This window comes from Balaenoptera physalus (genome assembly GCF_965194825.1).
Source record: "Balaenoptera physalus genome assembly, chromosome: 8".
In the NCBI taxonomy this organism is placed as follows: Eukaryota; Metazoa; Chordata; class Mammalia; order Artiodactyla; family Balaenopteridae; genus Balaenoptera; species Balaenoptera physalus.
The window spans coordinates 48,033,345-48,055,611 of NC_138887.1; the positions used below are offsets into that span (position 1 = coordinate 48,033,345).

General features: G+C 41.5%; 1 protein-coding gene across 4 annotated transcripts in view; it reads right to left on the bottom strand.

Moving 5' to 3' along the window:
* Nucleotides 1-21,865, bottom strand: part of GPNMB (glycoprotein nmb) — a 28,928-nt gene extending 7,063 nt beyond the window's left edge. For 2 of the 4 annotated variants that reach the window (XM_082472724.1, XM_082472727.1), the window contains exons 1-8: nucleotides 21,598-21,833; nucleotides 13,802-13,954; nucleotides 11,744-11,887; nucleotides 9,260-9,409; nucleotides 6,021-6,179; nucleotides 5,376-5,687; nucleotides 1,136-1,270; nucleotides 9-111 (exon numbers count right to left, since the gene is read on the bottom strand). In XM_082472724.1, coding sequence (XP_082328850.1) covers nucleotides 9-111; nucleotides 1,136-1,270; nucleotides 5,376-5,687; nucleotides 6,021-6,179; nucleotides 9,260-9,409; nucleotides 11,744-11,887; nucleotides 13,802-13,954; nucleotides 21,598-21,667 — 1,226 coding nt within the window. In that variant the 5' untranslated portion in view covers nucleotides 21,668-21,833. Of the gene's footprint in view, nucleotides 1-8; nucleotides 112-1,135; nucleotides 1,271-5,375; nucleotides 5,688-6,020; nucleotides 6,180-9,259; nucleotides 9,410-11,743; nucleotides 11,888-13,801; nucleotides 13,955-19,699; nucleotides 19,852-21,597 lie in introns of those variants that run through there. The other 2 variants (XM_082472725.1, XM_082472726.1) reach the window with 2 other exon arrangements.
* Nucleotides 21,866-22,267: the final 402 nt, after the last annotated feature.

Consider the following 22,267-nt stretch of genomic DNA (forward strand, 5'->3'; position numbering starts at 1 on the left):
GTACTCACCTCCCTTGGCAGGTCACGACGAAATCCACCAGGGGGTTGTCAGGCTGTGGCACGGGCATCAGGACAGCTGTCACCTGGATGATGTTAACCTCTAGAATTCCCTCTAATGGAACAATGCCCCACAGAAAAACACATCAAAATACAACGCAAACCAAACCAAACCACTTCTTAACAAATCAGAAGGCAAAGCAAGACGGGCTCAGCTTCTCACCACCCCAGACCCGGGAATCTACCCCAGAGCTTTGGGTACATGTCCAGGCAGCATTTTCAAAGTCAAACTGAACAGCTCTTTAGCCCAACCTCGATCTTTAGTCCTGGAGCCTGTGTGTGTGTCAGGAGGCGGCACCCACTCGAGGAGGTGTTTCCGGGAAAGATGACCTTGAAGGGGGGCAGGCCCAGGCTCAGGCCTCGGCCGCTGTCTCTCCTGCCCAAGTGGCTCAGCCCCAGTAGGCACAGCTTGGGGTTTATTTATTTTGATTTTTTTGTTTGTTTGTTTTTAATGTGGACCATTTTTAAAGTCTTCATTGAATTTGTTTCAATATTGCTCGTTTTATGTTTTGGCTTTTTGGCCGCGAGACATGTGGGATCCTAGCTCCCCGACCAGGGATCAAACCCGCGCCCCCTGCATCAGAAGGCGGAGTCGTAGCCCCTGGACCACCAGGTGGGTTTTAGCCCCAGCCGTCTCCTCTGTTGGGCACCTGTGAGCAGCGCCCCAAGCGCACAGCCCGGTGTGGTGGCCCTGTTCAACCCTCTTTCTTACACACAGGAGGTGTGACTTTGTGAAATCACCCAGGGGAAGAAAGTGGGAGCTGTGAGAATTTGCAACTGGCCTTCCTTCAGGCCACATTCATTCAGGTTTCTGAGCTGCACAGGGTCGGAGGTCCAGGCCCCCTGGCAGGCTCATTGCTCTGTGGGCCTCACAGAGGGCTCACTTCCACCAGGATGTCTAAGGAAGGCCGGGAAGGCAGGTGGAAATCTAGAAACTAGTGGAGTCTTTGCTTGTGCACACGTGGTACCACCTTGGACAGAGAGTGGGTGCCCTTGCTCCCCATCCTCACCCCTCCAGAGTCAGGTAAGGGAGTGGGTGACCCAAGGTGGATTCTAACATCTTTCCTCCATGGTCTTACCTACAATTGTGATGGTGGCTTTAAAGTAGCCGTATCTGTTAATATAGCAGTTTTTATCAGGAATCTCCCTCGGCTCCAGGGCATTGTCACCAGCAGGTACTGGAGAGTCTGAATAACAAGATTTTAGGGTAGTTGCTGAGAATGTAAAAGATGTACATGATATTACCAAAGATCTAAACATTTGTCTACTTGCTCTTTAGAAAAACATCAAGAATTCTATACTATTAAATTGCTGCAGAAATTTGAACTAAATGTATAACAATTCATATAGATGTGAGAGCTATAAGGCATTATAAAATTGTTAAATTATGTAAGTAAACACAATCCCCTATCTTGTTCAAGCACAAATAGCAAATGAAAGGTGGAAGCCATATTAAAATGTGTAATACAACAGTCATGATGAAATAAAGCAGGCCACAACAGATAAAATTATACTGTAATTTTGGAGGAAGGTATTCTGGGCTCAAATTCTAGGTCCCTTGTTTTTAGTTGTTTGAGGCCACGGGCATGTCATTTAACCTCTCCTTCCTCAATTTGCTCATCTGTAAAATAGGGACAATACTTACTGACCTACTAGAGTTGAACTATAAAACTTAAATAAAATAAGGTATATAAAACTTGCTTCTCATGTCTGCCACATAGGAAGTACTTAATAAATATCCGTTTCCTTATCCCAATATGTACTTCTCTACATCTATGTAGATATAGATGTGCTATAACATATATATGTAATAAGATGTGTAATTTTAAAGGTTAAGGTGGATAATTTTAAATGATAAGAAGGAAACAACATGGAAAAAGGCAATTCCTTCCCTGTTTGAATGTCTCATAGATCCTAAGTTTACATTCTAGAAGTCATACAGTCACTATGATGAGCCGAGGTGTGGGGAAGGAAAGGAGTGAATACAAGATGCTGTTGAAAAATAACCCTTTGAGTGTGATTAGAGCAAAGAATTTAATGCTCTATTAGTTACAATTTAAAAAGCTCTAATTAAGGTGTTGGTGTTCCATTAACAAGATAAAAAGACTAGAAAGAAAATATAATACTGAGAATACAACATTACTGTCTCAAATTTCCAAAGGCATGAAAATGGACCCAGTTTGGGGGGAATCAAAGCTTCATAAGAGCTGCATCTCTAACATAGGGATATGTAAGTATGAAGCCAATTGGGAGACTTCCCCAGGGCTCCTCGGAGCCTCTAGTGGGTGAATGAATGTGCCTGTCATGCTCCTTTGCTCAGAGGGACCTTCGCAGAGCAGTTCTCAGAGCATCTCTGGAAACTAGTGCCCCACGGCACACACTTTGGGAAATGTTGTTTGGGTAAAACCCAGAAAGGTTCTGATGCCATGCCAGATTCAGATGCAGTGGTTTATCAGCAGGCTTGGCTATGGCAGGGTTGGCTGTGTCCGCTGAGTTTCACGTTGGTCCTGTGGAAGTTACAGGGTAATCATTCATCCTATTCTGAGATTTAATTGATGGGCTCCAAAGCAAAAGTATGTTTGTGAAGGGTATTAAAGATGGCTGGCTCTTCCCTAGAAAACTCCTTTTGAAGGTCTTGACAGGTGAAATTTAGCTATCAAGTTAGAGCATGGAATCATGACCCTGCCATCTTTTAAAATAAAACTTCTCATAAAAAATGACTAATAAATGTCCATGATTTTACCTTTGGTAGAATGCTTATGAAAATGCATGTGGAGTTTTGCAGATGTATGTACAATGTCAAATCTATATCTATACATATAAAGTCAAGGTATGATTAAAGGGCTAATGGAGAAAAACTAACACCTTAATAGACAGATGGGGAAGAAGGTAAGCGTCCTACTTAATTCACTATTTATGTCCGTGTTACTCAGAGAATGGTGTGAGATCCTTTGATTCTTTGGGAAAGTTGAAAAGTTCTACATGATATGATATATATATGATATATACATATTATATATAATATTACACTGATTAGCATCAGTCTTACAAAGGTTTTTCTTTTTAGATTTGTGCATCAGTCTTACAAAGGTTTTTCTTTTTAGATTTGTACACAGAAATGATCAATGGCATGGTTAGCTAAGGGAGGAGAATTCTGTGGCTTAAAACTAGTGCATACCTGTCTGCCCTATAATGTAATTATCTTCCTGAATCACCACTTCAGCTCTGCTTCTGTCTCACTCCTGTGGTTGCATGTGGTTTCTATTTAATAGCTGTACTTATTTTGAAGCCACTTACTATAGCAGAGACAATATAATTTTTGGTCAAATAATAATCCAGTGCTCAATAATCCAAGCCTGTTAATATGCTCTGCATGGCTGAAAATGTTCTCTCTTCCAGAGGACAAGTACCCCAACCCCTTTCTCAAGTCATGGGCTGACTCCTGTCATCACCTTGGGTCCCATCCCTCCATTCCCTAAGTCTCACAGCTGCTTTAAGGCATTTTGGGGTTGATTATGGTTGATCTAACACCTTTAGATAAAGCCAGGCAGCTTCCTTTCACTATGAAATTCAACAAATTCAACAAATTTAACAAATTGCTACCTTATATCTTATGGTCTGACCTATAGAAAATAATAACAAATTTAAAATACGCTTTCACTGACTTAAAATATATTTTTTTGCATGTTATGATACAAATATGTTCTAAGAAAAATAAGCTAGCTTTATAAAAATGCAATTCAAGATAGATTAACATTAAATAACCTAACATTAAGACTTTTACCATTCAGGAATTTCTAGACAGATGTAACAAGCACCTGTAATTTATTTTGAATTTTACACCTGGTCTGCTTATTTGTAAGGAAGACCAATTCTTGTAGATAAATAAATTGACTCTCCTACAGAAATACCAGAACAAAGCTATATGTTTCGAGTTGTTCAATGCAGTTATATTTACAACTGGAATTAGGATTAACTGAATCATCTACCAGTAAGAGAATGGTTAAATAAATAAGCCACTGAATAAAGTGAGTTAGACTTACATGTACTGATAATGGGAAGATGTCTATGATGTTTGTTAAATGAAAAAAGGCAAACTGTGGAATACATATTTCATGAACCCATCTACCTAAAAATCAAAACCACAAATCCTATATGTATTTATAGAATATGTTTGTAAATATACAGAAAAAGATCTGGAAAGAAACACTACCAACCCTTAACAGGGTTTAACTCTTGGGAGGAGAGCATGAAGAGGAACTTTCACTTTTATTTGAAATTTCTGTATTTGAATTTTTATTAAGGGACATGCATTAATTTTATAATTTAAAACATTCCAAGAAAGAATTAATCAAAATCGGTAATAACTTATAGTGTCTTGCTTTAGATATGCTTGACTTAGCAAGATATTTTTATTAATAACACGCTTATTAATAACAGTTTATTATTTATATCTAACAGGTTTGGGTAAAAAAACCAATTGCAACAAGTCTGGACATCATCACCGAGTGTTCTGTCCGGACTTGGTGATGGTGCCCTCTAGTGTCCAGTGAGAGGATGTCAGTCTATTACCATCCCCGGGATGCCGGGATGGTAAAATGTACTCATGGCTGAGGGGGGGGAAGGATGGTAATGGTGTGGGGTAGGGTGTAGAATCAGATGGAAGCTAATGCTTCACAAAGTAAACTCTTAAGAACTTCTTGAATGACCTCATATACTATTATTCGAAGGTGGGATTTAAGTAATCATGCCTTATATCTAGAATAATTTTAGTGTCTGGAATCTTTCCAGCCTGCCAGCCAAGAAATATTCTCAAGGTGCATTCTTTTTCGAGCCTATCTGTAAGCTACATTTAAGGGTGGCTGAGTTTTCATGGGACGTGGGGTGGATGTGGGCATGGTGGGGAGGAGAATGGAAATGGGAAGGAAATGTGGGAGGGGGAGGAAGGACAGTGGGATGGCCTGAATGTTTACAAGGGGTCAATGTCTCTTAACTAAAAAAAAAAAGGGAGGCAAACAGAAATGTGACAGGCTAGAAGGGGGAAAGCATCCGTACACGTAACAAGGGCCAGTGAGAATTAGGAAGGTCAAGGAGCTGTATACGAGTCACCAAGTGACTTTAAACACATTCTCCTTTCTTCCATACTCTAACAACTAAAAATAGTGATCAAGTAGCTAAAGGAAATCAACAGGTAGAAAATGGAATCATTGTAGTCTTTACACAATCTCTTTAACTAAGGATCTAATTATACAACCCACATGAATTTTTTTCTAGCTGTTAAGGAACCCTGACAACAAAAATGACCTGGAAAACGCTTACCCAAAGAAGGGGTGGTTTTTGGAGGTCTGGGTGAAGGTGAAGGACAAGGTCCAGGCACTGTAGCTTGCACGGTGAGGTTGAGGCTGAAGGTTCCATTGAGAACATAGGTGTGGTTCAAAGTGTGATTGTTGGAAACAAACAGACCAGTATTATCCCCAAAGTTCCACTTGTAGAAAATGGCAGACTCATTGAGGAAGTGGCTGGGATCATGAATCAGGACATCAAACGTAATGGGGAGGTCCTTGAGGAAGGTTTCATCAGATGAATTTCGATTGTTCTTCTGGGACATAGTCACAAATACAGGAATCTGATCTAAAAGATACATCCAAAAAAAAAAAAAAAAGAAAGGAAGAAAGAAAGTCACCATTGCTTGACTTTAAGTGGATGACTTTGTTTTTAGTTTAGAAATTAAAATTAGGGATAATTCAGCATCATTTTCCCTTTTCTTATACAAGTTTCCTAGAGTTTTCCCAGGTGATTCTGGAAAACATAGATGGAATATGTTATTAAATATATAAGGTTGAAAAGGAGTCCAGATGACATTTAACCTAACCCAGAATACTTGGCTCTAATTCTTTCTAACCCACTAACATCACCAGAACTAAGTGCCTCATGCTCAGTTAATTTAGAATTCATTCCACTCACCTGTTACCACATACACATCTTTCACTTTTGCTATGGGAACGTATGCCCGTCGCTGTCTTCTATAGACAGTTACTTCCATGATTTGAGGGCCAAGAGTCACATTGGCTGTGTTTATAGAAACTCTCACTGAACACTGTCCCAGTTTCCGGAAATACTGACCTTTGAGAGGATGGAAATGTTTAGTTATTGGCCACATTATATGATCATTATAGAAAGTTGATGTTTCTTAAAGCATAACAACTGCAATTTAGAGATAGTTCTGGGAAAGGAAAAACAGGATGGGAATGCAGTCCTGGCTCCTTCAGAAAAGAAGGCAGTGCTCATTTTTATATAAAACCTTACAAAACAATCTCACAAACATAAATGTAATTGTATACAGTTGATTAAAATGAAAAGAGCTGTTTAGTGGGATAATGCCATTAGTCCTTAGTTTACAAATAAATAATTTTTAGAAGGAAGTGATCTGGCACTTGAAATACATATGTTTCCCACAGAAAATACCTTTAATGTAGGTGTCCAAGGGAGTTAAAAATATATCCAAAAATCTACCTTATTTTTGTAACAATATTAGTAGTTCAGCTATATTGTTAAGCAACTTTTTTTTTTCTTTTAGGGAACTAGAATCCTCTACCTTCTAGTAGTATTTGTATATAAAAATGCAGTAAGTAATGAAAAAGAAACAGGGTATGGTGGGTATAAAAAGGAATGGAGTAGTTCCATTAACATTTCTAGGGCCCTTGAGTCCTTCTTTTTCTTTCTCCCACTCTAACCTAAATCTAACTGCCGCTGGCTAGCTAGTGAAAGTAATTCCTCTCCTTCAGGGCTCAAGGATTTTTCTAATCCTTTTGAGGCACCTGGCACAGGTGTGTCATTGAAACAACAAGTATTGTAAAATGGATGCTTGTGAGATGGGGATGTTTAAAGACCATGTTCATCACATGGTCAGAGGTGTCAGGAGAGGGAGGCCTTCCCTGGCGGTCCAGTGGTTAAGACTGTGTGCTTCCACTGCAGGGGCCACGGGTTCGATCCCTGGTCGGGGAAGTAAGGTCTCACACGGCGCGAGTTGCAGCCCAAAAAATAACAAAGTATCAGGAAAGGCTTGCGATCCCCCTTTACCTTGAAATGCAGAGGCAGTTCTGTTAGAGGTTATAGGGGGAAGAGGTGTCTCTTGGAATTAGTGATACGTGAGGAAATGTTAGTTCTGGCACCGAGCACAGAGGCAGCGCTTAGCTGAGGAAAAATATTAGTTAACTCTGAGACCTCAGCAGAAGATGGAAATTCAAAACCGTCTTGTTAGGAAAACAGCGGTTTCTGGGCTGGAAACTGATGTTAAATAAAGACATCTTAACTAGTTAAGTTAATGGACATTAACTAGGCAAAACAGAATCTGGAGTGTTAGTGAGCCTAAGTGACTCCATGCAAACTGTCAGGTCAAAGAAATCATGACACTTGGGGAATTCACTGACAAGGCCATGAAGGGACTGAAAAAAGTCGGCTTTAAATCAGCTGATTTAAATAGACAAGCATAGCATTTGTTATATATTTTGTACTCTGTTCAACTGGACCATGTATTATTAATATGTTATTTTGATTTATAAATAAGTTAATTGAAGAAAGAGAAGCTGTTTGTAATTCATGAAGACAGACCAAACATTTAGAAATTTGGAGTCTGCATGATTAGTAGCAGATTTGAAATACTCAGAGCCAGGTGGCACCTGGTAAGATTTTTAACTAAGAATTTAGCAGCTTTGCTAATAATAACCTAAATTTAGTCCTCCTTAAAAAAAAAAAATCACTTCACTAATAGTAAAGCAAAGTGGATACCATTTGTGGTTAAAAAAAAAAAGAGGGTAGGCTATGTCAAAGAAGAGTAGTTAGATTATTTTACTTTTACTCAATAGAATATTATGCGGTCATTAAAATAATGTATATAAAAAAGTTTAGGGGCTTCCCTGGTGGTGCAGTGGTTGAGAATCTGCCTGCCAATGCAGGGGACACGGGTTCGAGCCCTGGTCTGGGAAGATCCCACGTGCTGCGGAGCAACTAGGCCCGTGAGCCACAATTACTGAGCCTGCGCGTCTGGAGCCTGTGCTCCGCAACAAGAGAGGCCGCGATAATGAGAGGCCCGCGCACCGCGATGAAGAGTGGCCCCCACTTGCCGCAACTAGAGAAATCCCTCGCACAGAAACGAAGACCCAACACAGCCAAAAATAAATAAATAAATAAATTTAAACTGCTCTGCAACATACTAATTAAGTCTGGGACCCGATTCTCAGATTTAAAAAAAAAAAAAAAAAAAAAAAAGTTTAGAGAACTCCCATGCGGTCCAGTGTTTAGGACTCGGTGCTTTCACTGCTGGGGCCTGGGTTTGATACCTGGTCAGGGAACTAAGATCCCACAAGCCGTGTAAGAATTTTAGTCAATGCTCATGATATTGATCAAAATGTATATATTTTATGATCTTAATCAAGAAATACTTAGAAAAAAGAAACAAAGAAATACTAGTAGAGAAAACACCATCATGTTAACAATGATAATCTCTGATATGAATTATGATGACTGATTTTTCATTTGTGTTTTTCTGCATTTTCCAAATTTCCTACAAAGAGCATAAGTTAAATTCTTAAAATTCTTTTAAAAACGTAAAAAAATTAAAGAATAAATCAATAAATGCCCATCCGTGTGCGATTCAAATAAATAAATATTATTTTTCATATTACTGTTTTAGATGGAAAAAAACTGAGTAGCTTTGTTTTAAAATATTTATTTATTTATATGGCTGTGCTGGGTCTTAGTTGCAGCACTCGGAATCTTTGTTGCTGTGTGCAGGATCTTTGTTGCGGCACACGGGATGTTTAGTTGCAGCATGCGAACTCTTAGTTGCGGCATGTGGGATCTAGTTCCCTGACCAGGGATCCAACCCGGGCCGCCTGCATTGTGAGCATGGAGGCTTAGCCACTGGACCACCAGGGAAGTCCCTGAGTAGCTTTGTTTTAAAAAAAGTAAGCTGAACCTGTCTTTTTCTCCTTTTAATTATTTGATGTCCTGGAGATACGGCAAGGCTAACCCAGATTTAACTTTTATCCCTCACCCTCCACTCCAGCTAAGGAAAGTTAAAAGAGTAACTGTCGTTAAACTCCCAGTGTTGTAATTCTCAGTTATAGAATACGGAAAGAGAAAAAATTTAAAATTTGAAGGAAAGGTAAAGAAGAAGCTAAGGGGGTTTGTCAAAGTCCAACCCAGTGTGTGGAACACATAGACGAAATTCCATTTCGGGGGGTGCGGGAAAGGCTTCCCGTGATGGCCGTGTCTGGTGCCATTTCCCCAGTCACTGTCCTCTGTCCATGCCGTCCAGTTGTAAACATACGGGTCAGGAGATGGACCAGTATCTAAAGAGAGAAAGGAACACGCCATGATTGACTCAGAACGCTCAATGCTCTTCATTGAATTCAACACATTTTCATATTTTTTCATAACTCGTTTAAATATGGTTGGGCAACTAAAACCCTAATATTCAGAATTCATCTAATGGTACCTTTACAACCTGTGCATTTTTCTGCCTACATGTTATGTTTCAATGAGTTTTTTTTTTTTTTTTAATAAATTTATTTTATTTATTTATTTTTGGTTGCCTTGGGTCTTCATTGCTGCACACGGGCTTTCTCTAGTTGCAGTGAGTGGAGGCTACTCTCGTTGTGGTGCGCAGGCTTCTAATTGCCGTGGCTTCTTTTGTTGCGGAGCATGGGCGCTAGGTGCATGGGCTTCAGTACCTGTGGCGTGCGGGCTCTGTAGTTGTGGCGGACGGCCTTAGTTGCTCCGCAGCATGTGGGATCTTCCCGGACCAGGGCACGAACCTGTGTCCCCTGCTTTCACAGGTGGATTCTTAACCACTGTGCCACCACAGAAGGCCTCAATGAGTTTTATATAAAGCAATTTTTCAGGAAATTTAGAGCTATCACGTAATATGTTTATCTTCATATTGGGTCTCCAAATCACAAGAATATTCAAACCAAACTGAGGGATGCTGTATCTTTTTACTTTGATACACTCTCTCTGTCTGTAGCTTTTTTTCCCTGACTCATTTGACATCATGACTCTCCTCTCCTAGAGACTTCAGCACACATCTCCGAAGAATAAGGACATTCTCCTACCTAACCACGTCATCGTCACGCCTACCACAGTCTAGTCAAGGGTCACATCATACATTTGGCTATTTTGTTTCTTCAAATGATTCAGAAAAAAAAAAAGAAATATACCTAGAAATATAGATAGATAGATGATAGATACCTAGATAGGTAGATAGATAGATAGACTGAAACAGGAAAAAAATGTTAAATTTGTTGAATCTCGAAGTACCTGCTGTCTACTTTTCTGTATGTTTTGGAAAACATCAGTTTTCCATTCTAAACAAGTCATGATCAATATCTTTTCATCTAGAACAATCCCCTCACCCTCTTGTTTTTTTTTATGTCACTGACATTTATGAAGAGCCTTTTTATTTATCAATCTACTACAGCCATTATTTTTTTTATTCTTAAATTGTCCCAAACATGGCCAGTAGGAGCCCCTCAAGCTGCCTTCTGTGTCCCTGTGACATGTCCCCATTACTCCCTTGTTTTCTGGCACAACAACATGTCCCTGGTTCACGTGGTACTTTCCCTGTCCTACAACTGGAATTAGTCATTTCTTCAAAAATTCTAGTTTCTTCTAGTGGTGATATATACTTTATATAACTTTTCATAAGTCACAAGGACTCTTTCATATAAAAGTGCTCAGAGGGCTAGATTGTCATTTGAAACATTCATAAGAATTAACTTTTTTAGAAAGAAAGAAAAATGCTACAGACGATTATAAACAACACTTATTAATTATCAAACTCTTTCTACACAAAATTGTTTTCTTCATAGGAAGATGATGAATTAATAAGAAATAAACACATCGACTGTTTCATAGAAGTTCTAAGTAATAAAATCAGATCATACCTGCACTTAATTAGCCCTGTTACTGACTGAGGAATCTCAGTAATTACCTGAGTTGTTAAGGCTGTACAGTTCTAACAAGATAATCCCCCTTGATGTATTTGTAATCATTTGTGCTCTTTAACATGGGCAAAGAGCTTATCTGCTTTAACTAAGAGCAAAGCAAAACCAAAATAGACACATCTTAGCATTTGTGCTAGGCACACAGCTTAAGGAATTCTTGTGAGCAGAAACCTGTCTGATTAACAAAGATCTGTCAAATTGACTATTCTTTGAGTAGCCAGAAGATTCCAAGTAATAAAACCAAAATCTGAGAATCAACAAGGTATTCTCTGTCCAATCAACTGGACACTAAGAAAAGGCCAAGCCTAGGGACTTCCCTGGCGGTCCAGTGGTTAAGACTCCGAGCTCCCAATGCAGGGGGGTGGGTTCAATGCCTGGTCGGGGAACTAAGATCCCACATGCAGCAAAGGGCAGCCAAAAAAAAAAGGCCAAGCCTGACAATGTAGATTTGAGGAGAGTTTCAAGTAGCGGAGAGACACCAGTTGGCCGAAATGGGTTTGGCTGATGTTGATGGAGGGACATATTCACATCCCCTGTCATCCAACTTGAGGAGGCGGTGACAAGGGACAACTGCAGCATCTTGCATTTACAGAAGTACCTGTGAGCATTAAGGTTTATGAGGAGGGTCTCCAGTAGTTAGGAGAACTAGCGTGTTCCTGTGATGTGACTAACATTCCTTACCATTTCTGCAGTTGTTCTCATAGACTATGTTGCCACTGGCATCTTCCTGTTGGCATCTGGAGAATACCAGGTTCACTGCAAATGTTATAGTTGAGCCCACCAGTGCTGGTGCATCACTGGTCAGAAGCGCCTGCACACGGCCTCCTAGGGCATAGAAAAGTGGAGCTCAATCAAACACCTGTTTTCCCTTTCACTGATAAACAAATAAAAGTAAAGTTAAATCTACAAATAAGAACCAGAGGATCCTTATGCCTCTTTACAAACTATTTGCAGGATTCTTAACTTTTGCTGTCAGAGTACAACATTCCAGAAGACAAACTTAAAAAGTCAGACCAATTGAAGAATTCTCTAACCACAGAAAGAACATTTACTTAAAATAATTAAAAATTTATTTAATTGGATTGAGGAGACAGGTATTAAAGGTTTGCAATTTTTAATTTCAAAACCAATGACTGAAGGATTCATTGGTTTTTGATATGAACAGAAAGATATTAACTTTCTCACAAACCACACTTTTGAGATGGCCAAAGTGCCCTGGAGTCTCAGAACTTCTGAAGATGACCATTCCCACATCAGTTACTTAAGTTTGAGGCCAAACCTGTTTGCTCTTCAAAATCTTCTAAGAGGCACCAATTGTAAATTTCTAAGGCGATTTTACTGTGTGTGTGGTGGGGGAGAGGAGTTTAGAAAGTGATATTGTTGAGCTAAAGGAAAGATTGCCAAATCCAGGTGCCTCCCACTTGGTAACTAGAGTACTGTCATTCATGGAAGCACCATGATCCCTGTGATCTCAGAGTCTACAATCTACAAGGCTAACTGAAATAAGAAATTACAGCTGTTTGGCAGATGGGACCTAATCAATCTTACAAGCTTCTGCACAGCAAAGGAAACCATAAATTAGAAGACAACCTGCGGAATGGGAGAAAATATTTGCAAACAATGTGACTGACAAGGGATTAATTTCCAAAATATACAAACAGCTCATGCAACTCAACAACAAAAATCAAACAACCCAATTGGAAAATGGGCAGAAGACCTAAATAGACATTTCTCCAAAGAAGACATACAGATGGCCAATAGGAACATGAAAAGATGCTCAATATTGCTAATTATTAGAGAAATGGAAATCAAAACTACAATGGGGTATCAACTCACACCAGTCAGAATGGCCATCAACAAAAAGTCCACAAATAATAAATGTTGGAGAGGGTGTGGAGAAAAGGGAACCCTCTTATACTGTTAGTGGGAATGTAAATTGGTACAGTTACTATGGAAAACAGTATGGAAGTTCCTCAAAAAACTAAAAATAGAATTACCACATGACCCAGCAATCCCACTCCTGGGAATATAGCCAGACAATTATAATTCAAAAAGATACATGAACCCTTATGTTCACAGCAGCACTGTTCACAGTAGCCAACACATGGAACAACCTAAATGTCCATCAACATATGCATGGATAAAGAAGAGATGTGGTACATATATACAACAGACTACTATTCAGCCATAAAAAAGAATGAAATAATGCCATTTGCAGCAACATGGATGGACCTAGAGATTATCATACTAAGTGAAGTAAGTCAGAAAGAGAAAGACAAATACCATATGATAGCACTTATATGTGGAATTTAAAATATGAGACGAACCTATCTATGAAACAGAAACAGACTCACAGACATAGAGAACAGACTTGTTATTGCCAAGGGGGAGGAGAGGTGGGGGAGGGATGGACTGGGAGTTTGGGGTCGGCAGATACAAACTGTTACATATAGAATGGATAAACAACAAGGTCGTACTGTATAGCACAGGGAACTATAGAACTATATTCAATATCCTGAGATAAACCATAATGGAAAAGAATATTAAAAAAAAGAATGTGTGTCTTCATATATATATATGAACATATATATATATCGGAATCACTTTGCTGTAAGCAGAAATTAACACAACATTGTAAATCAACTATACTTCAGTTAAAAAAATTGAATCACTATGTTGTACACTTGAAATTAAAGAAAAAAGAAATTACAGTTGTTTTGGTTGAGTCTTTTGATTTACCTTTCCAAGAGTTTTTCCATCTCGAGTCTCCCCTCTTCCATACTGGATAGAGTTTTTCATTCCAGTCATTTTCATCTGATGACCAGCCACTTAATTGCTTGTGCTCCCGCATATAACCAGAAGGTCTTTCATTGCTCAGCACATCATGAACACCTATAACAATATTTGAAAAAAAAATTATTTTGTCTACCTCATCTCTCATTTAGTATTATCTAACAATGGTTAAAGCAGCTTTTCACTTCATAAGATTGGAAAGCACATACATAATATTTCCAATATGTGAAGCAGATAGAAAGTGCTTTTTAAAAAAATGTGTACCAGAAATACCTTGAATACAAGTACTCAGACCCTATCTCTTTACGTACTTTAAGTGAATCAAGGAACATTTTTGAATGTCAGTATTTCTTAGACATCATTTGGTTTCTCAAAACATGTCTTCTGAATATTTGGATTTGATACACTATCATTAGGAAAGACACTGATGCCAATGATCTTCAGAGCAGTCTTTCATCTTTTTCCATTCTGAACGGTTTACTTGGCTCAAGGAGTGCCAGGCTGAGGAATGCCTCCAAGGTTCCAGGAGATGTGTACCAGTACTGGAGGGCCCACTGCTGAACAAATGTTTTTATGGCCCAGCACATGGTCTGTCTTGGTGAACGTTCCATATACAGTTGTGTAGTCTATAGTTGTGGGGTATTGTGTTTTTTTAATGTCACTTATGTCAAGCTGGTTGGTATTGTCTTTGGCAACTTCTCTGTTCCTGTTGATTTTCTGTGTGCTTGTTATTTCGTTACTGAAAGAGGAATGTTGAAATCTTCAACTATAATTATGGATGTGCCAATTTGCCAACTTTGTCTTTCAGTTGGCATTATTTGCTTTATGTATCTTGAAGCTCTATTTTAAATTGTTAAGTCTTCTTGATGAATTGACCCTTTTAACATTAGGAATTGACTTTCTTTTTCTCTGGTAATATTCCTTGTTCTGAAGAATACTTTGATATTAGTGCTTAGTGTTTAACTGGTACATCTTTTTCCATCCTTTTACTTTTTTTTTTGCATATTAAAAAATTTTTTTAAATTAATTAATTAATTTATATTTATTTTTGGCTGTCTTGGGTCTTCATTGCTGCATGTAGGCTTTCTCTAGTTGTGGCGAGCGGGGGCTACTCTTCATTGTCGTGCGCAGGCTTCTCATTGTGGTGGCTTCTCTTGCTGCGAAGCATGGGCTCTAGGCACGTGGGCTTCAGTAGTTGTGGCACACGGGCTCAGTAGTTGTGACTCATGAGCTCTAGAGCGCAGGCTCAGCAGTTGTGGTGCACGGGCTTAGTTGCTCTGTGGCATGTGGAATCTTCCCAGACCGGGGATCAAACCCGTGTACCCTGCATTGCAGGAGGGTTCTTAACCACTGCACCACCAGGGAAGTCCCCATCCTTTTACTTTTAACCTATAAATATTTTTATATTTGAAGTGGGTTTCTTGTAGACAGCATATTGTTGGTTTTTTAAAAAAATCTAGTCTAATAATTTTTACCCTTTATTTGGAGTGTTTAGGTAATTTACATTTAATGTAATTATCAATATTGTGGGATTTGTCTACTATATGTTTTCTATTTATCCATTCTGTTCTTTATTCCTTTTTTCTTCTTTTCTTATACTTATTGGGATTATTTTTGGATTCCATTTTATCTGCATTATTGGCTTATTAGCTATACCTCTTTGTTTTGAGTGGTTGCTCCAAGGTTTGTAGTATTCCAATTCTTTTAAAATTCTTTCCAATCTTGATGTCTGTCTTTTCGCCTCTCCTGACATGTCTGGTGGTCACATTGTCTGTCCTTTCTTTGAGGACTGTAGCAGATAGTTCCTGCCTGCACCTGCCCTCTTTCTCTTGTTGCAGAGTTTTTAACCATAATGATTCAAAATTCCAGAGGATCACTTTCCTAGCTTTCCTTACAGTTTGGGCAGGAACTGATGATTAGATCCTGGCCGACGGGAGCTGAGAGCAAGTCTGCTGGAGGCTTCTGCGAAACATTTTCCTCCATCATTAAAAAAAAGTGGAAAAAACCTCCATTTTTTCCTCCTGAGAATTGATTTTGGAGACAGTAGTATAATGATGTGATGCCTGGACTGTGACAGCCATATTTAACCATGAGGGCAAAAATCTGAGGAAGCAGGCCAGCACACCAAGGAAGTCAGAATAGATGGATGAAAAGAAAGAGTCCTTGACAATGTTGTTGAGCTCTTCCTCCAGCCTTGTCTACCTTCGGGTGGACTGAGACAATAAATGTCTTACTCAACCTATTTGAGTATCTGTTACTCACAGGCAAAAGCTCCACTGTCTATAACCCTCACCAGCCCCTAATCATACACTGCTATAAACTGTTGTCTCATCTAGTCATAAGGTCTTGTGTCTTGGTCTGGCTATGGACTCAAGAGACAGAAACACTGCCTTTTCTCTTACATCCTGAAAGAGGCCTCCTATGAGGGGCGGTATTTAGAAGGTACTCAGAGAAGCCATACTGAATGGATGCCACTAGCCTCTGCCTTTTATTCCTCTTTGCTGGTAGGAGGAAGGGGAAGCACGTAATTCCCTTCTTATAATGGAGGCAGATGGAGTGGGAAAGAACATTGAGCTGGAAGTTACAGAACCCACTACGAAACAGGCTGTGCGATTTCAGGCCATGTTTCTCCTCTGGGCCTTCACATCAGGCAAAAAAACAAATGTCCTGTGATACTGTGAGATAGTATATGTTCCCAAAAAGGAACAAAGTGAGGGCAGGAAATCTATGTTTATCAATAAATGTTTATTATTACTGGAAATTCAGTTGAATGTTGAGTCATGGAATGGTAGAATGTGCTATATAGAAAGAACTAAAAATAGTTCGTTCAAATCCTTTCATTTACAGACGAAGAAATTCAGGCCTAGAGAAGTGATATGATTCACTCAGAGTCATCTGTAATCAAGTAGAAATGAAGATTTGCATCTTTGAGTCCCAGGATCAGTTTTTTCTACTCTTCCAAAGTCTTCCTCTTCCTCAGATCCTGAGTGAATGTCAGTGTTTCCAGAAACATAATCCAAAAACAGATTTCTCCTCTGATTTTAAATGTCAAAAGTCTGGGCTTCCCTGGTGGCGCACTGGTTAAGAATCCACCTGCCAATGCAGGGGACACGGGTTCGAGCCCTGGTCCGGGAAGATCCCACATGCCGCGGAGCAACTAAGCCCGTGCGCCACAACTACTGAGCCTGTGCTCTAGAGCCCATGCGCCGCATCTACTGAAGCCCCCATGCTCCAGAGCCCATGCGTCGCAGCAAGAGAAGCCACCACAATGAGAAGCCCAGGCACCACAACGAAGAGTAGTCCCCACTTGCCGCAACTAGAGAAAGCCTGTGCGCAGCAACGAAGACCCAGCACAGCCAAAAAATAAATAAATAAATAAAAATAAATAAATTTTAAAAAATAAATAAATGTCAAAAATCAAGGAAAAATACAAACTTAAAAGGCAAGTGACAAAGAATAGACACATAGGCCCATAGAACAGACTATAGAACCCAGAAATAGACTCACAGATATGTCCTACTGATTTTTGCAAATATAATCCAATGGAGAAAAGATAGCCTTTCAACACATGGCACTGTAAAAAAGTAAAAAGCATAGGAGAAATCTTCAGGCTCTAGGTAGGCAAGAATTCTTAGACTTAACACCAAAGCCATAATCTATAACAGGAGAAATTGATAAACTGGACCTCATTAAAATTAAAAAATTTTGCTCTGTGAAATACCATGTGAAGAGGATAAAAAGGCACATTGCAGGGAGAAAAATATTTGCAAGCCACATTTCCAAAAAAGGAATAATATCTAGAACATATAAAGGATTTTCAAAACTCAATGTTAAAAAATCAAATAATCCAGGTAAAAGACCTGACCAGACATTTCACAGATGAGGATGTACAGAAGGCAAAGTAACACATGAAAAGATGTTCAGTATCATTAGCCAGTGAGTAAATGCACATTAAAACCGCAATGAGATATCACTGCATATCTATCAGAAAGACTAAAATTAAAAATACTGACATCAGGGGCTTCCCTGGTGGCTCAGTGGTTAGGAATCCGCCTGCCAATGCAGGGGCCATGGGTTCAAGCCCTGGTCCGGGGAGATCCCACATGCTGCGGAGCAACTAAGCCCGTGAGCCACAACTACTGAGCCCGTGTGCCACAACTGCTGAAGCCCGCATGCCTAGAGCCTGTGCTCTGCAGCAAGAGAAGCCACCACAATGAGAAGCCTGAGCACCACAACAGAGTAGCCCCTGCTCGCCCCAACTAGAGAAAGCCCACGCACATCAACGAAGACCCAATGCAGCCAAAAATAGAATAAATAAATTTATTAAAAAAAAATGACATCAGATGTAGGTGAAGATGTAGAGAAACTGAATCACTCATACACTGCTGGTGGAAATGGTACCGCCATTCTGGAAAACAGTTTGGCAGTTTCTTGTAAAACTAAACATGCAATTACTATGCAACCAAGCAGTTGTACTCATGGGCATTTGTACCAGAAAAATGGAAACTTATGTTCACATAAAAACCTGTACATTAATGTTCAGAGCAGCTTTATTCATAATAGCCCAAGCTGCAACAACCCAGAAATCTTTCAGTGGGCAAATGGATAAACTGTGGTACATCCATGTAGTAAGGTATACCAGTCAGTGATCAAGAACTAGCTATTGATATACACAACAACCTCAAAAGATTATGTTGAGTAAAAAAGAGCCAGCTCCCCTAAATTACATACTGTATGATTCCATTTCTCTAACATTCTTGAAGTTACAAAATTATAAAACTGGAGAACGGATTAGTGGTTGCCAGGGGCTGGGGGTTGGGCGGAGTGGGAAAGGGAAGTGGGTTTGGATCTTTGTGGTGATGTGACTGTTCTGCATTGTGACCGTGTCAATGTCAATGTCCTGGTTGCCACATTGTACTACAACTTTGCAAGATGTTACCATTGGGAGAAACCCTGTAAAGGGTACATAGCGGGGGATCTCTTTGTATTATTTCTTAAAAGTGCATGTGAATCTACAATAACCTCAAAATAAAAAGTTGAGGGCTTCCCTGGTGGTGCAGTGGTTGAGAATCTGCCTGCCAATGCAGGGGACACGGGTTCGAGCCCTGGTCTGGGAAGATCCCACATGCTGCGGAGCAACTGGGCCCGTGAGCCACAACTACTGAGCCTGCGCGTCTGGAGCCTGTGCTCCGCAACAAGAAAGGCCGCGACAGTGAGAGGCCCGAGCACCGCGATGAAGAGTGGCCCCCGCTCGCCACAACTAGAGAAAGCCCTCGCACAGAAACGAAGACCCAGCGCAGCCAAAAATAAATAAATAAATAAATAGCGTTCCCTTTAAAATATAAAATAAAAAAAAATAAAAAGTTGAATTAAAAAATAGAATAAACAATCAAAAAAACCCCAACAGTAAGACTTTAAAAAAGGAAGTGGGGAGGGGAATAGATGTGAAGGTAAATGGGGTCGCACCCAGCACCCCTGTGGCTGTTCCCACTACCCTTCGGACGCCCTGCTCTACTAGCAGAGACGTGGCGGCTTGGCCGCTTGTGAGCTACTCTGTCAATAGCCTCTCCTTCCTCTTTTTACCACGGCTATGACTGGAAAATGGCAAGGAATCCCTTGGTGTCTGATATACTGCTAAATTCTACCCATCCTTATTTTTTGTGGCCAGGATATTTCGTCTTAAGGCAAGGGGAAGCCAGGCACAGCAGGTTTTGTTACGTGGCTAATAGGTTGGGCCTCCTCTCAAACTGCCAGCCCGCCTCAGGCTAATCGGCCTTGCTGAGCAGAGCAAGGGGCTGCTGGTGGACAGCAGGCTACAATTAGGTGCAGGGGCCTCCCACTGACCTGTCCGCTCTCTGTCCCTCCATCCCCCGGACCTCTGTGGGAGTCTGTCCTGCGGTGGGGGACATGCAGACGAGACAGTTGCTGCCACGAACGACTCCTACTCCAGGCACTTGTTAGCTGATGTCACAAGAACCCTATAACCCAGTTTTGCAAACAAAGAAGCGAAAGCTCGGGGGCGCTGAGTCACTCGTGGTCCAGCCCCACGGCTGGCAGGAAGGACAGAGGCTGCCACAAAAGCCTTCCTCGTCCTCGTATCCGCCGTGCGGCCCTTCCCCCTTGTCCGGGACAGGGGAACAGAGCCGGCCTGCCCGGCCTCCCCGGGCTGTTGCGAGGCCCCGTGCGGCCCAGACGAGCGACAAACCCCGGGCCGCCGCTCTCCGGCCCGGCCCCCCGCCGGCACAGCCCCTGCGTCTGGGCTCCCGGGTCCAAGTCGCGGGTCCTCTTCCTGCGCCGTCACCGGCCTCAGCGCTGGCGGCAGAACTGGCCTCCGGACACTCTCCTCCCCTCCCCCCAGCCCAGGTCCCCATCCCGGACCCCAGCCCCGCGGGCTCGCGGCGCGCCCAGCGCCCGCTCCTCAGCGCCCCCCACCCCGAGACTGCAGCGGCCCCCTCTCCTTCTCCTCCACCCAGCAGCCGCCGGGGATCGCCCTCTGCAAGGACCTCTTCGTTGTAGGGCTTTTCTCTCCCGCTGGGAGGAGTGAGAGGAGCGCGCGCACGTGTGTCCAGGATCCTCCTCTCCTAGATCTGGGCCCCGCCGGTGAAAAGCCCGACCTGGGCTCCTCGTTTCCTCACCCGTTGAAGGGTGGGAGGACCACCTGCTCCGCCAAGGGGGCTGTGAGGACTACCCGACTGGTTGAAGTGAAGCGGCCAGCACAGGGCGCACACACGGGGGGGTCCCTTCTCAGCGCCCACCTCCCCCAGTGGAGTCGTCTGGCAAAATCAGGACTTTTCCTCCAGGGAACGTTGTCACTCTACTGGAGTGAGGTGGAGTGGACCTTCTGGGAGATGTCTAATTCACTTCCTTCTCCCACTCCACTGGAGGCTAGGGGCTGCCATGGCCGCCCATCCCCTGGGCTGGACAAGTGGGCCGCCGGTGAGCTCAGTGGCTCGCAGCTCTGGCTTCCGTTCCAATCACAAGAGGAGATTTTTAAACAAGGATGCTCCAACCCCACCTCCAAAGATTCTGATCTCATTGATCTGGACATCAGCATTGTTAAAAAGTCCCCAGCCTCTACTCTAACTAGAAAAGAGACCCAGGGCTTTAGCTCTTTTCTCAGTATCCTCACTACGGTGGCAGCAAACTCCTGCAGGTCTGTGAAAACCTATCAGCAGGATTTTTTTTTTTTTTTTTTGTCAAGCGGCTTGTGGGATCTTAGTTCCCTGACCAGGGATCAAACCTGGGCCCTCGGCAGTGAAAGCGTGGAGTCCAAACCACTGGATCACCAGGGAAGTCCCTCAGCAGGATTGGCAATAGCTTCTGGGTTGGGATTATTAGATTTTGGGCCCCATTTCATCTGAGGCTCTATCCTGTTGGATGGCAATGAAACAAAATTTAGTGGGTAGCGTTGCTGTGTTCTCAAGCCAGAGACTGTGCCCTTCACCCCCCCCCCCACTCTCCCAATGTCTCTAAGAGAGTGGGTGGCAATTTTGACAGAAAAAACCTCCACAGCAGAGGGGCTGCACGTCTTTCACTTCAAGAGCCTGGAGCAAAGAACGGGGACTGAACATATTCTGCTGTACTTTCAACATCCCCAGTGGTTTTCGGAAGAAGAAACAAGTGAGCGTGAATGCTTCCTAAAGTCCAACTTTGGGCTCAGGCAAAGTTACTTCAGACAAACCCATCACTTCAGACAATAGCCAGAGAACGGGTTAAAACTACAGAAATTGACAGTTACTCACGTTTGGCAGCATCAAGTGGCAGTCTTGCAGCCAGAAGCAGAAATCCCAGGCAACAGTAGAGACATTCCATGCTGAATTCTCACAGATCCAGGCAATCAAGGTTTAACTTGTAGCTCCTCTGGCTCCATCCGCTAAGAGCAACAGTGTTCTTCTGGTTTTTGCTGTGCTCCACTCCTTATTTTAATTAAATATGGGCCTCGGGGCAGATCATGTGATGGTATTAAGCAGCACTGCTTGATCTGGTCTCTGGAGTTCAACCACTCATGTGCTTCTGACTCACTTGCTCTTAGTATCTATTTATTCACTTTTCAGATGCACACCATTTCAGTGTTGTTATTCCATATTTCTAGTTAAAGGGACTTACTTTCCTATGGGCCCTATTTTGATAGCCTTCCCCAAATAAAATTTCAATCTCCAACCTCACTGATTTTTAAAAAAAATTTTTGAAATATGTTTTATTATCTTATATTTTGAATTAGATCCTGTTCATTCATTCTGTTTTTTTTGAACTTTTGAATTTTATTTTATTTTATTTTTTATACACCAGATTACACATCAGTGTATACATGTCAATCCCAGTCTCCCAATTCATCACAACACCACACCCCACCTGCCGCCGCTTTCCCCCCTTGGTGTCCATACGTTTGTTCTCTACATCTGTGTCTCAATT